Raw genomic sequence first — 14,224 nt, forward strand, 5'->3', positions numbered from 1 at the left:
CTCTAGGTTCTCCCGACATGCCGGCGGGCCATTTAAATGACCGATGTTGTGCGCTAAGGAGACGAAGAACATAAGAAAACAAGAAGTCCCGATAAAACTCGATGTTAGATTTCTATTCATTTATTTCACAGGAACAGTTAGAATTCATTTTATTCATATTTTCCTCACCTGTGGGATATGGGAACAACGTGTTTAGTGTTGGAAATGAACATGATGGTGATGAAGATGAGGATGATAACAGTGATGATGGTGATAATTAAGACTGAACGAGAGATAACGCGTCGGGTGTGCATGTTTTGTTTCGTTTTATTAACTTCAGCCCGTCCTACCAGCATCCAACAGAAATACGAAAAATTAATTCCACCGTTTGAGGGGGCTTTGCACAACGGGTGTGTCGGGAGAAACACACACCCGCGTACACGCTAACGCGCAAGCACGCGCTCACACACAGCGCGGCAAAGAATTTACAGGAAGGAAAATAGACGACGTCTCCTTTGGCGGCGCGTGCGGGCAGAGCCGTGCGAGGAGTGACCGCATGAAGCATGACATACATGCGCAAAGTAATGCAGACATGTAATTAACAGTTACTTATTAGTGCAATGCATGCGGCATTTTACATATAAGCTAATGTCCAATGTGCAAAACATCATCATCATCAAGCATCATCATCGAGGGGCTCGAGCTGCGCACGCGCAGGCAGACATGCAGCGTGCACGTTCATGTGCATATATGGGGATGAGGAGTAAACAGACCTGCTCGGTTGACGTCAATTAAGATGTCTCAATCAGCCATTTCTTAGTAACACACACACACACACACACACACACACACACACACACACACACACACTGTAAGGTCCCTGGATCGTCATCTCTAACTCAACTGTGTGCATAAATGCTAAATTGTGGTCACATTCAGGGTCGTTCTGAAAACTTGAGAGTGACGAGCCTGTATCATTAATTAAGACCCCCGGAAGACTGACCAGCACTGCGGTGCGCCTAATGGGGATCTTAATAAAGTATCTATGTACCCCAAGTAACAAATCGATACCAGATGTAGATGTATAACGCGTTGGGGAGGCTGAGGGGCTGGAGTCTGCTATCCAGGAGTGTTTGAGGTCCCTTCTAATCCTCCTCCCGGCTCACCGTTCGCCTCTGCCCCCCAACTCCGTAGGCTATGGGCCCTTTTTTCCAAGCTAAATCTCTGCTCACTAAAAGGTCAGTAGGTCTCCCCACACCCCTCCTCCCATCTGGATGTGTGATCGTGTTTATTAAGACTAATCAAACCGCACACTTTAAAGCCCTGAGAATATCGGGCCCGTTACTCCGGAGAACTCACGTTCTATTTCGGCTATAAATACACGTTTTAACTTCGTGTGTCTTCAGTGGCCGAACGGTAACTTACGTTTGGAATCCTTTGGCATTCAATAGTCAAGTTATCAGAGAAAATGCCGGCTGCTCTACTGGTGTTGCGATGGGCTCCCCGGGAGCGCGTTTGGGTTAAAAGAAAAGCCGAAATAGCCTTCTCAAAAAATGGGGGGGGGGGGGGGGGGTTCAACATGGGACATATTCCCACTATCGCACTGCATCTGCAGTCGTCTTTATCTCCCCCTTTTATATCATCACAAAGCACTGCCCACTTCTCAAAGTCTGTCGGTGTTTTTTCTTTTTTTTTCTTTTTTTTTCTTTCATTTTTTTTTCAACTGAACTTTGCCTTGTTGGTGTGGTCCCTCTTTCTGCATTTTTCTCAATTTCTCTTTTCTCGCTATAATGAAAACTACTCGAAGAGCAAATGTTCTGTTAAATGGGACACGTTCGGTGCTTTAACATCCTCGTTTTAAAGTGGCTATATACTGATCACTGATTTTCATAAGAGAATTCGATTTTAGTGCCTTAATATTCCCCACAACGGACCAAAAAGGCACCGAATGTTGTCAACAACACCCAGTGAGCACAAGACGTAATTTCAACGTTGAAATATGGTTGAAATCGGGTTGAAATGAGGTCTGAACGTCTAAGACCTCATTTCAACGTCTTTTCAACCGGCTAAAAATGGGATAAAATATCAACGTGCCAGAAAACGTTAATTTGTTGACAAATGTGTCATGATGTAACGTAAGGTTGAAAGATAGACGATGTTAACGTTAAGATTTTCATAATAATTAATGAACTGGTCGGCGAAATTTGGTCTACGCGAAGACGTGATTTCAACGTATTTAATATTTCACTTAAAACGTCATAAATATGAAACTACGGACTGCGTGCTGTTAATAAGATGCGTTTAAGACATAATAATGCGGGCAGGTTCAAACATTACTTGTAAACACGTGACTCCGCTCACATCTGTAACGCGCATGCGCGAGTTCTTAGACGCCTGCAGAGCTCCGAGCGGACGAGGCGAAGTTACGGCAGCGGAGCGACATGAACGGGCTGATAGAACCACGACTACCGGCTCCACTACTCTGTAAGTACGGGAGTGTTTGGATGAAGCACACATGGAACTATAACCGGGTGTTTTACTTGTGCTGCCCACCCGATACGGGAAAGACGGTCCTTTTTGTTAAGCTAGTTAGCGTTAGCGCAGGTAGTTTGCTAGTTAGCATGCTAGCTTGGAGCATGCTAGCGTGCAGCATGATGACCTGGACCAAAAGTAAACATCCCAGAATATTTTTCGTGTGTTTGGTGTTACTAATGCGTTAGGTTGTTGCTGTACCCATACATGTTATTGCATTTCACACTGAAGATACGTTTTTAAAGCAATGGGGGCTAAATACAGATTGCAAGGGTGAAGGGCTGAATTCAACAAGTTGTGCTCTGTAAACAAGAGGGCCAACACATTGTAAGTTACTGCTGCTTAAATCATGATACTGTGTAATATACCTGGACATGTTACTCCAGAAATACCATAAGTTGCAGATGAATTGTTATCTTGTTTATAATGTAATAAGTAAACCATCTATAAATGAGTGTTCTAACGCACCTGCTGTTATTATTATTATTAGTTTATTACTGTCATCATAAACCCAAATTACCAACTTTGCCTTTGTGCTTCCCTTCTCACAGGTTTCTGCGGGTGGTGGTTGCATCTGATGGAGGTTGCAAGTGTTATATGTATAGTGTTATATTTATAATAAATGCAAATTAATAAAATAATGTGTTTGTCCTTGTTAAGGGCTGTTAACATGACAAGTGTGACTAAGTATGTAACTTGTAAGTTTCCAGCGAGCAATTTATCCGTTGAAACAACGTTTAAAAGACGTCTATGGCCCGACGTTGAAAAGACGTCTATGGCCCGACGTTGAAAAGACGTCTATGGCCGGACGTTGAAAAGACGTCTATGGCCCGACGTTGAAAAGACGTCTATGGCCGGACGTTGAAAAGACGTCTATGGCCGGACGTTGAAAAGACGTCTATGGCCCGACGTTGAAAAGAGGTTGCAAATTGGTTCAAAAGTGAAAGTTGTTTCAACGTCTATTCATAGACGTTGAAAAGACGTTTACGTTTAGACCACATTTCAACCAGCGAGCATTTCAACGTTGAAAAGACGTTTAAAAGACGTCTATGGCCCAACGTTGAAAAGAGGTTGCAAAATGGTTTATAAGTGAAAGTTGTTTCAACGTCTATTCGTAGACGTTGAAAAGACGTTCACGTATAGACCCGTTTTCAACGTGATTTATAATATCGGTGGTAAACTTACAAATGTGGACGTAGTTTCTTTTTAAACCTCTAAAATAATGATATAGCACACAAGAGAAGACGAAATATTACCGTATTAAAAAATCACGTTGAAATGTGGTCTAAACATAGACGTCTTTTCAACGTCTACGAATAGACGTTGAAACAACTTTCACTTTTAAACCATTTTGCAACGTCTTTTCAACGTCGGGCCATAGACGTCTTTTAAACGTCTTTTCAACCAAAAAATGCTCACTGGGGCATGATCATGTGTTTTTTTTGGTCAGCGTTATAAATTATAGCCTTTGGCCCCATTAAATGAGCATGAATTTAGAGAGATAACACTTTATTGCAAGCCTCCCAAATAAATCGTGGACGTTTACTTTAACCCCCTGCTGCTTCCGATCACGTTAAAAACCACGACTTCCCACAAGAGCAGAGGTGTGGCCCTTTTTCGGCTCCGCTCACACAGACAGACGCGGTGGGAAAACACGGTGGCTGACAGGTGCTTAAAACACACATTACTTGTAAAGTTACAGCCTAATAGCAGACGGCAGCTGCTTGGTGAGCGCGACGAGGCGCTTGTGTGTAAAAGCGCCGGTCGCTTTTCCTTTTGTGTTGAAGTGAACCGAGGTCTCCGAGGTACTGGAGCTACAGTTCCAGGGTTAGCGGGTAGATGGCACAATTTTCTTACATTTATCGGCAGAATGCTGGAAGCGTTGTTCACCAAGTAGAAATAAAAGACAATTTATTGGAAAGGAAAAGGGGAAAGTGGAGGAATGGTCAGAAAAAATTCAACAACCTTGGTAATGAAGAAAAAATGAAAATGAAAGAAAATCCTTTTTTTTGGTTGATTGAAATTGATTGATTGAAATCACAAAAAATGTGTATTATTAAAAAGAATAGAAATAATATTTGGCTTTACGTTTAAACTAGCGGCTAAAATTAAGTAGTATGCAGTGTAAATAAGCTGCTGTGCGTCAAACACAATAACGCGCATGCTGTATCGGGCTAATTTGTCATATAGTGCCAACAATGCGCATATTCGTCGCACAACTGTGCAGCCATGCACGCGTGAGAGTGTGTGTGTGTGTGTGTGTGTGTGTGTGTGTTGTGTTTCTGTGAGTGAATGAGTGAAAGAGACAGAGGGACGAGCGAGACCGCAAACCATATTCTTATTTTATTAAACAAATAGCGCCACTAACTGCCCGAGAGCGCTGAATAAGTTCCCAGCATCAGTCCAAAAACTTCGGCTACCAGCCCGTATGTCAAAAAGTTCTCACGTCACGCCAAATAAAGGTGACGTCGCAACGTGTTACACCTCATTAGTCTTTTTTAGTAAAAAGCTAATATAGGAGCAGAGGTACAAATTATAGAGTCGCGCATTTACATCACGCGCTGTCAACTAAAATCAGCACGGTCGGTGTGCGGATCCATCCAAACCCCATTCTGAAGCTCCACTTATTATTACATTTTGAAGGATGGTGATGTGAGTGTTTATTATTTGTTATTTTTTACTGTAAACATGTGTTCCAATGAAATCCTAAGTGGGAGCCCTAGCTTTAACTATGTGGGGGCTCACTTTGGCCGGAGTGTGAAACACCTCAGAAGCGGTTTGGTTGGACGAGCAGTGAGAGCAGCACGGTGTGGATAAATGAGGCTTTCAGCAAGAAGCCGCGGATTAAAGACCATCAGCATCACATCATAATAATCATTATCAACAGCAACAGGACCACGCACTCACACACGGAAACAAACGCTCAGCAGCAGAAACCGTCCCATTCTGATTAAGCCTGTACAATGAGGCTAATTCTATTACAGGCCTAGAACTCTCAACCGAGCCAAAACTAAGAATTATTGATAGGCCAAAGGTGTTTGCCATCTAAACATAACGTGGGCAAATTATTTACATTTAAACTCATCATGTTCAATTCTTGGATATTCCATCTTTTATAAACGTAAACTGTGTGTAACGGCCATCAACGCTCAGGGGTGCAGTTGACTTTTTTTTTTAAGTAGGTTGCAAAGACCATTGTCAATAAACGCTATTTTAATTTTTCAAGATAGAATGTAAACTTTTTGAATACAACTTATTGTAGTTGGTTGATAATATCTATATGCATTATGAATTAATGCAGATAATAGCATATTCGCGAAGGCGTCCGAAAGTTAAACGATCCTGCGTAAATGGTGGTGAAGTTTGGGTGTTTTCTCCGAGCGCCGCGTCCCGCGTGAGGTGCTATGAAATGCCATCAACTGTGGAGGCAGGGCGCCTTATTACAACTGTCGAATCCTATTTGTGAAGTTATACTGACGTCCACCTTCACTCCATTATCGTCCACAGTCTAGTCTCAATTACTGATCGGCATTTTTACAGAAAATAATCTTAACCTTGGAGCAAAACGTGAAGTCGTTGAGCGGGAATGTTGGCTGATTGATTAATTATTTTGAAATTCATTAATCACTTTCATGGGGCAAAAGGGTCACATCCTGCCACAGCAAATTGACTCTCCACCCCCCCCCCCCCCCCCCCCCCCCCCCCACCGACCACACACAACACACGCACATACAATGACATTTTCACGCGTGCGTTTGTGTGAAAACTTAAGACTAGTAAAAAAACATGAAAAACGTGTGTTTTCAAATTCATAAATTATAATTTAATACCAAGAACAAATTTACAGCAGAATGCTTGTTTACAATAAGCTAACACAAACAAACAAGAATTGTGTTCAACTATAAACTTTCACACACACTCACATATATCACTTGCAATTAATAATAATAATCAAAATCATAAAAAAGTATCTATACGTTATCAATACCCTGCAGTCATATATTTTTATATATTTATATAAAAACGTGGGTCAGTTTAAACTGTTCATAATTACAATCATGTATCATTCTCTGGTCCATTTGTGGCTATGAACAGCCAAAGATCAGTGTTCAATCATTGATCCCTTTTAATTCAACCCGACGATGATGTTCCTGTGTGTGTTGAAGAAAAGCCTCAAAACAAAGACAAAAATGCTAGCTTCCGAATACACACACGCACACGTTCTCACACACGCGCGGGCGCGCGCACACACGCTCAAGCACACCACGGCACCTGTCAAAGACCAAAGGAGCAATAACACTAAAGTTAAAATATCGACTCCTTTTCCCAAACCTGCTCACCCTGTTTAAGTCTATAGTCTAATAATGAACTTCGTTTCTTTTCTTTTTTGTTTCTTTAAATACAAGGGCTAGTGTACTGAATGCACAGATTATATCTATACAGTCAAAAAAGAGAGAGAAAACATTTACATTTATATATCAAAGGTAAAATAGGTTAGCGACCTGTGGCCATGCATTCACAGTCTAAATATACATGAAAAAGAAAACATTTGTAGTAATATGTATATACATTAAAAACATAACTTTCAGTGCTACTAGCTAAGTCTCCCACTCAATTTTGAAGACGTTGTATTACTGGGAAAAGAAAATGGCAACCACAGATTTTTCTTAATCACATATACTTTGTATAAAGGAAAAACTCGTTGAAATGGATTGACCTATATTTACAAGAATACTGCCTCTCTCTGTGTTTTTCAAGGGAAATACACCACTGAAGTTTCAATTCCAATTGTGTTACTGCAAAATGTTGTCGGCTTACTTGAACAATGTTTTGATGAGGAATCACATCATGCTTGTCAGGCACTTAATGCTTGAAGTGAATAAAGGGTGGCATTTCAGGGATGCTTTAATAATACTGCTATTAAACACTACTCTGGCTAGGCTTCAAACTTGTATGACCCTTTGACCTGTTCAATTTCTTTTAACAAATTACTTTTGCTTTAAGTGCAGTTTGAGTCACTGCAATTGCCCTTAAATGCACATATAATGCATTTAAAGCAACTTTTCTCAAATACCTTTAAAACAGCATGATAGGCAACTTGTAGGATTGGTTTTTATTGTGTCCAATTGGTGAACTAATGCAAAATATCCAAAGTTGGATGAAGTGGGGGAAGACTTTTTCAGCAAATAATTTGGAAAACAAAGTTGATCTGTGACTTCATATTAATAAAAGAGCAAAATAGTTACTGCATGTTCATAAAGTCAAACATGAACTCCCAAAAAACTCCCTTTTCCCAGATGGTATTGGTCATCCTAAAAATATAAATGCGCTTGCAACATTAAACCGAGATTATAAGCCTAAACTCCTATTGCTGTGGTTTTAATTCTTTCTAGAACTTTTTTATTTTTTTTATTTTTTTTTTACACCTTTTCAAAATAAATCATCGTCTTAGAAAATAACACCACCTGTACTACATAAATCACATAGGCTGGTTTGCAACCAGAAAGGAGGAACAAAGAAAGTACAAAACACAGCTATACATGGACACAGGACAAGTCATTTGAGAAAACAAAATTCACGTTTCGTATTTTCACTTTCGCCTGTTTTTTTTACCCAAATTCTCATTTTAAATGCACTTAATACTTTTTTTTCCTCATAAGAATCAACAGAATCCCTTTTCCTTTTTTAAAATCATTTTCTTCTTTCATTAAAAAAATGAATCGAAGCAGGTTGTTCTGCATGAACACTGGGAGCTTGTATCTGCCATTTTGAAAGTTCAGTGGATGTCTCAATTTTTTTTTGCAGTAGGGGGGGAATTCACAGTCATTTACGTCAAAGTCTTTCTTCATGAAAGCCAGCCCCGTTAAACAGCCGTTTTTTTTTTATTCCTTCCACAAAAGCAGCTATAATCATTGCAGTCTCGCAGCCCCCCCACCCCAATCCCCCCCAACCTCCCCAAACCCCACCTTTTGTTTGTTCGGCTCCTTCTTGGTTTACTGAATTGACATGTAAGGCCAGTTAAAACTGCTCCCCGAAAGCAACATATCCCTGATGAGAGTTTCAATTGGGGTTTTACCTACCAATCGGACGAAAAATAATTGTTCTATGACCGAAGAGGAGACTGTGCGGAGGGAAGGCAAGCGGAGTAACAACTTCCCAAACCGTGTTGGTTGGTTGGGGTACTGGCTCCGGACATATTCCTCCAGGGCGCACTGGGACTTCTCCTGCAAACTTTCCACATGGGCCACATCTGAGAGGCCGCAAGCATCTGGAAGCGGGGGGGGGGGGGGGGGGGGGGGGGGGGGGGGGGCAGAGAGAGAGGGGGGGGGGGGGGGGGGGGCAAAGAAAATAAACATTAATAAAGTGTAACCTAAAGTGTTTCTCTCACTAGGAGTTTTTTTTTCCCACCGTGGTGATATGGCGGAAATTGATAATCAGTCACATTTTGGGAAAATTATTATAGGAAATTAATATTATCCTATTATGTGTTGAAGTGGAGTTTATTAGTCTCGAGACTTGTTTTTATTAATAACTATAGTGCACGTATTTTTCAGTGTATGATAATTATTTTGTAATATTGCGCGAGGCGAACAAGGACTAGACCACAAATAAAAAAGAGATTTTTAATTTGACGGGAACTCTACTAAACAACTATGTCACATGTTAATTGCAAATTATTTTAAAGATAAAATAAGACCAGGACTTGTTTCCATACCCGATCAGAGGCGGGGAAATTCCGAGGGGTGTTCAGCCCCTCCTAATTTAGCGTTCCTCTTGTTTTATCGCCGCTATGCGAAGTCAATTGAAGGTGAACTAAATAATTAAGAATATTCATAGCAAAAGACTAGTGTTTCGGATGGGCCTGTCTTGCACAGTCAGAGGCATAGCGAGGGAGAGGGGAGGGGGAGGGAGAGGGGGGGTGTGGGGAGACCTACTGACCTTTTAGTGAGCAGAGATTTAGCTTGGAAAAAAGGGCCCATAGCCTACGGAGTTGCCGTCATACTACACCCCCAGAGAGGTATAATCACTATATTTGCTGCTGCAATGTAGGCAGCAGCTGATTGTGTGCCAGAGCGGCTTGCGCGCGCATTGGTTAAGTTCTTAAAGTTTATGCACGGCAAAAGCAAACCACCAAAGTAGCAAAGGCGTGTCTTTCAAGCTACAACGCACAGCCCATGCTCAACATGCGGTACTCAGGTATGGAAGAGGCAGATTACACCATTAAAAGCTTTCATGATACTATTAAATGACCTGAAATGGGATTTTCTTCTCCCTCCTTTGAATAGGCTAACGCACCATCTCGAGAACAATAGTTGTCTGCTAGAGCGAAATGAAATACAGAGGCTGATGGCGTGCAGGTACGATTTCATCTCAAAGACATGCATTCACATATACGGTGCAAACCTTGTAAATCTCTTACACGCGTTTTTTTTTTTACACCCTTAAATGGTGGAGCTGATGTAACAAAATAGCGGGGAAGTTTGAGTCATGACCAAGTTCTGGAGCAGGTCCAGAGACGCCTTGAATCGTGCGAGGCGAGGAGAATATTTCTGCAAATAAAAACGAAAGCCGCCCCTCCTGTCACTGCTCAATATCCCATAATACTGTTAGATTCTGACATATGGGCAATTACGATGTGGGCATTGGGGTCGTCGTGCTTTTTTGTCCCTCGGACATGTCTGTCCCTTGAATGACACGAGAGTGTTGAAACGTGCGCTCTGCTTTTATTGTGTGCAAATGGGACATTAGGCTTGTCTTTCTTTTTCAATTCCCCTCCCCCTCTGAGTCTGACATCATTTATATCTGTCATTCCCCACAAACAAGACGTGGGGTATACACACATAGATACGTGGTGGGGAGAAAGAAGCCCAAAGTGCAGCAATTCATCTGCGACCTATTGGATTCTTGAAAAAAAGTGTGTTAATAATTAGATGTTATAATGCTTAAGGTTATTATTGTTGTGTTTACCTCGAGGTTATATTCTGAGGTTTCAGTCACTTTCCTGTTGTTTTGTTGTATTTTTTTTTGTTAATGCCCATACTTAGTAATGTCAATTTAGCCCCGGATGTGTATGTCTGTGTTTGTGTGATCAGTTAATTAATCCAAGCATTTTTTATAATTTCGTAGTTAAAATCTTTTCTAAAAGCCCTTGGCCATAAATGTAATTTATATTGGGACATTTAAGCGGGTTGTTCATCTAAGACGAGCAACATGGATACATATATGTCAGCGTTAATTTACCTGGTGTCAGTGAGCATTTTCAAAGAAACCCACACACAAACACAAGTGGAGTGTGCACGTCCATTGTCTTACCTGTGGTGAAGAGCACAATTGCCTTTAAGCAGCTATATTCAGCAGAGTCAACGTGCAAAGCTTTGAGCTTTTCCACTTGTTCTTGGAAGATCCTAATGTGGTCCATAAAGGCCACCACTCTGTCCGCGGACATGGGGGAGGCGTGAAGACCAGCCGCCGCCAGGAGGGGAGCCACGTGCAGGGGCATGGAGCACTGCGCGGCGTTGAGCACAAATAACTCACTCCACGTCAACCTCAGCAGAGCCACCTGGTCGGTGATCTGAAGGTCTGGGAAGAAGGGAATATTCCTGGCCCACTCCACGGCGCTGAAGAGCATCCTGGCCGCTAGTTCACAAATGTTCTCGATGCCCATTATGTTGTTGGGCTGCATGCACTGGCTGCCATACCGGGACGTCGGGTAGGGCTCCGCTCTCAACAGGAGAGAGATATATCCGGATAAGTAGGAATGGCAGTGCAGTGGGTCTCCATTTGTCAAGGCGAACTGACCATGGTGTGGCTGTGTGGGTGGCACCCGTCCCCTTTGCACGGCTGCAGTAAAAAGAGAAACTACAGATATTGAAGCCTGAATTCTACAAATCATCACACAATATCCTAGTGGGCATAGAGACACGCAGTCAAATATTATGCATTTTAAACTGTGCAGAAAAAATCAAGCGCGCTCCCCTCTTGAGATAAATAAATGACACACATCATGTTTACTGGATAACAGCAGAACACACACACACACACACACACACACACACACACACACACACACACACACACACGCACGCACACACACACACACACACACACACACACACACACACACACACACACACACACACACACATATTATATAAAAAATTGCATAGACAGTAACGAGGCTGAGAGGTACATCATGTAATGAAACAATGTCGATGCGCCTTAAACAATTTAACATACGTCGCCCATATGTCCGGCTTTATTTTGATGCTTTTCGGCAACAGCAACATGAGCTGGCCGCGAAGGAACACAAAGAGGGCAAGGGAGACCTTGCATGTTTAACCCTTAACCTACTTAGCAATTCATCTGGCTTTATCATACACACAGGCCTATTTTCGACTAATATTCAAATCAATTCTTGATACCATGTGGGCACAATTCACGCTGGTATCCCGCTTCTAGAGAGAGCGAACGAGGCATGCGGGATGGATCAGGAGACGTAGCCCGATCCCTTAATTCGATCCCTCGCCATAACAGCGCAGGAGGCTACGTTGTATCGTTCAGTGCAGACGTATCTATGTTCCCGTGGCGTTATCTGAATATATTCGACAAGGGGTCGGTTATTTTATAGAGAAACGGAGAGAACTATGCAGCCGCTTGAGCCGGATACTTTAACCACAGCGACGGAGAGGAAGAGGCGACGAGCCCCGTCTCTCCACCGCGGCGCGGCGCGGCTCCATTGCGGGCTGCCGCCCGCCGCAAGAGCCGGGGAGGGAACCGATCGTGGGAGAGAGAACACGCTTACACGGCGGCGACACAACACGGGTTCACGTCTAGAAGCCTGCAAAAGCACACACACACACACGCGCGCACGCACGCATAAAATGTATAAAGAAAACAAAAAGTCCCAATACCTTCCCGTCTCATGCCGACTTTGAGGCATTTTTTGAGGCGGCAGTACTGGCACTGATTACGGTGGTGCTGGTCGATTGGACAATTCCTGTTGGCGCGGCATGTGTACGTGAGGTTCCGCCGTACGCTCCGCTTGAAGAAGCTCTTGCACCCCTCGCAAGTGAACTGGCCGTAGTGTTTGCCGCTGGATTTGTCCCCGCAGACCACGCACTCGATGTGCTGCGGCTGCTTCTCGGACTGCTGCGTCGTCTGGTTCGCCGGCGTGGACTGCGTGTTGTTCGGGGGTCCCTGGACCGGAGTCTGTGGGGTCGGAGGGGCCACCTGAGAGGATGTCAGATTCAACTGGCCCGGTTGAGGGGTGGGAAGAGATAGTCCTCCTTGGGTCTGCGAGGAAAGGGCCCCCTGGGTGTCAGCCACATCGTCCTGGGAGCCTCTCCACACTACCATTGCCATATCTATCAGTCAACGTAAAGAAACTTTTTGTCTGCCGTTTTGGTGTCGCGGTGAATAATGTCTCAAGGAAACGCGGTAAAAAAAACTAGGACTAACAGGCGGACACAACCGAAATGTCAAATCTAGCCTACGTTGAATCCACTCGGAACCTTTCCGAAAACTGTCGATTTATTGCTGTTGAGAGACGACGATGCGAATTGCGTTTTCAAAACTGATGCGATGGCGAGCTGAGTCGCTGCCTTGTGCTTGAAGGCCAAGTCCAGGGGCGCTTACAGTCAGCCATCCAGCACACCCATCAATGGGAAATGTAGGCTAGATATTAAAATAATCAGCCGAGGTAGCATGGACTGTTCAGTGGACGATGGAGCAGGGTTGGAGCGACCGTGCCTGCAGCAGCGCAAAAACAATTGGCGAAGCACGCTGGAGCAGCTACGATCAAGTTCCAGCGCAGTAAGTCATGAAGAAACTCACCAACTGGGTAAAAAAAAAAAATCGCGTCTTCTTCCTTTTTCTTCCTGTGAGGTAGCGCCAGCAAGCGTGCAGCAGAAGCCAATGTTTTAAGAGAGCCGGGAATATGAAGGCAACTCTCCCCAAAATATGCAAAAGCGCTGAAGAACAAAAAGCACACAAAAAACAAAGATCGCAGCCTACAAACCTCCTCCGTGCATTGAAAAATAAGAGGAAAAAGCAGTAAAGAATGAACGTGATCAAATATGTTAAAAAGGCGGAGGTTAGGAAGTGATTTGCTATTGGTAGGAGCCGGGCTGGCAGAATGCTTTCTCTCTGATCAGCTGAGCTCTCTATATAGTGAACTTTGACACGACTGCTGCAACTTAGCACACGTTACCATGGAGATCGGCTGCCATATAAGGAAGGAGAGTGTGTTTGACTGGTCAGAGCTCAGGGACCTCCCCCTGAACCCCATTGGCTAGTCGGCACTTGTGCTACTTGGTACCTTGCCAGAGCGAGCATGGAGGTCGAGAGGGCCGCTTGGTCCTAAAAGGAGACGAGTTTCGGGAAGACGAATCCTTTCCAGTCACTCAAATAGCCCACATTGTAGAATATACTGACATTACCGGTAAAGCCTCGGCAATTGCATTACGAAAAACACAAAATCTAAATTCAGTGCCTCGCATCGTCAGTCTATTCGTTTCCGCAAGATGAAATATCCGAATATTTTGTCCCTCAACACACAAGTGCACCTTTAGGAACATGATCTGTGCTCATTAGCCACTGTACAACTGTCTCTCTATTTTGCCATAATCTTTATCCTTTAAGCAAGTGGACACAAAGACAGAGACACAGACAGAGAAAAAAAACACATCAGAAGAAAAATAGATAAAACTAGGCA

The 14,224-nt window shown here is 43.3% G+C and overlaps 1 protein-coding gene and 1 long non-coding RNA gene across 3 annotated transcripts; one reads left to right on the forward strand and one right to left on the reverse strand.

Moving 5' to 3' along the window:
* The first annotated feature begins 2,367 nt into the window (after positions 1-2,367).
* Positions 2,368-3,149, forward strand: LOC144390736 (uncharacterized). The gene is made up of 2 exons (XR_013454581.1): positions 2,368-2,463; positions 3,063-3,149. It is a non-coding gene; the product is annotated as an uncharacterized LOC144390736 (long non-coding RNA).
* A 3,162-nt stretch (positions 3,150-6,311) lies between these two features.
* Positions 6,312-13,794, reverse strand: LOC120812284 (COUP transcription factor 2). Of its 2 annotated transcripts, none has more exons than XM_040168121.2 (3): positions 12,423-13,794; positions 10,825-11,352; positions 6,312-8,779 (listed from the first exon to the last, which is right to left on the reverse strand). In XM_040168121.2, the coding sequence occupies exons 1-3, from the start codon at positions 12,871-12,873 to the stop codon at positions 8,505-8,507; spliced, it is 1,254 nt and encodes a 417-aa protein (XP_040024055.1). In that variant the 5' UTR covers positions 12,874-13,794; the 3' UTR covers positions 6,312-8,504. The 2 variants fall into 2 exon arrangements, with proteins under 2 accessions (XP_040024055.1, XP_040024054.1); XM_040168120.2 differs by having other exon boundaries at positions 10,825-11,370.
* Between the last annotated feature and the right edge of the window lie 430 nt (positions 13,795-14,224).

Source organism: Gasterosteus aculeatus, chromosome Y (assembly GCF_964276395.1).
Source record: "Gasterosteus aculeatus chromosome Y, fGasAcu3.hap1.1, whole genome shotgun sequence".
In the NCBI taxonomy this organism is placed as follows: domain Eukaryota; kingdom Metazoa; phylum Chordata; class Actinopteri; order Perciformes; family Gasterosteidae; genus Gasterosteus; species Gasterosteus aculeatus.

Coding starts and splice junctions, on each gene's coding strand:
- LOC120812284 (XM_040168120.2), bottom strand. CDS start 12,873: ATGGCAATGGTAGTGTGGAGAGGCTCCCAGGACGATGTGGCTGACACC. Junction 11,371..12,422: donor AGTCGGCATGAGACGGGAAG/GTATTGGGACTT, acceptor CAATATCTGTAG/TTTCTCTTTTTACTGCAGCC. Junction 8,780..10,824: donor AATTGTGCTCTTCACCACAG/GTAAGACAATGG, acceptor CCCCGCTTCCAG/ATGCTTGCGGCCTCTCAGAT.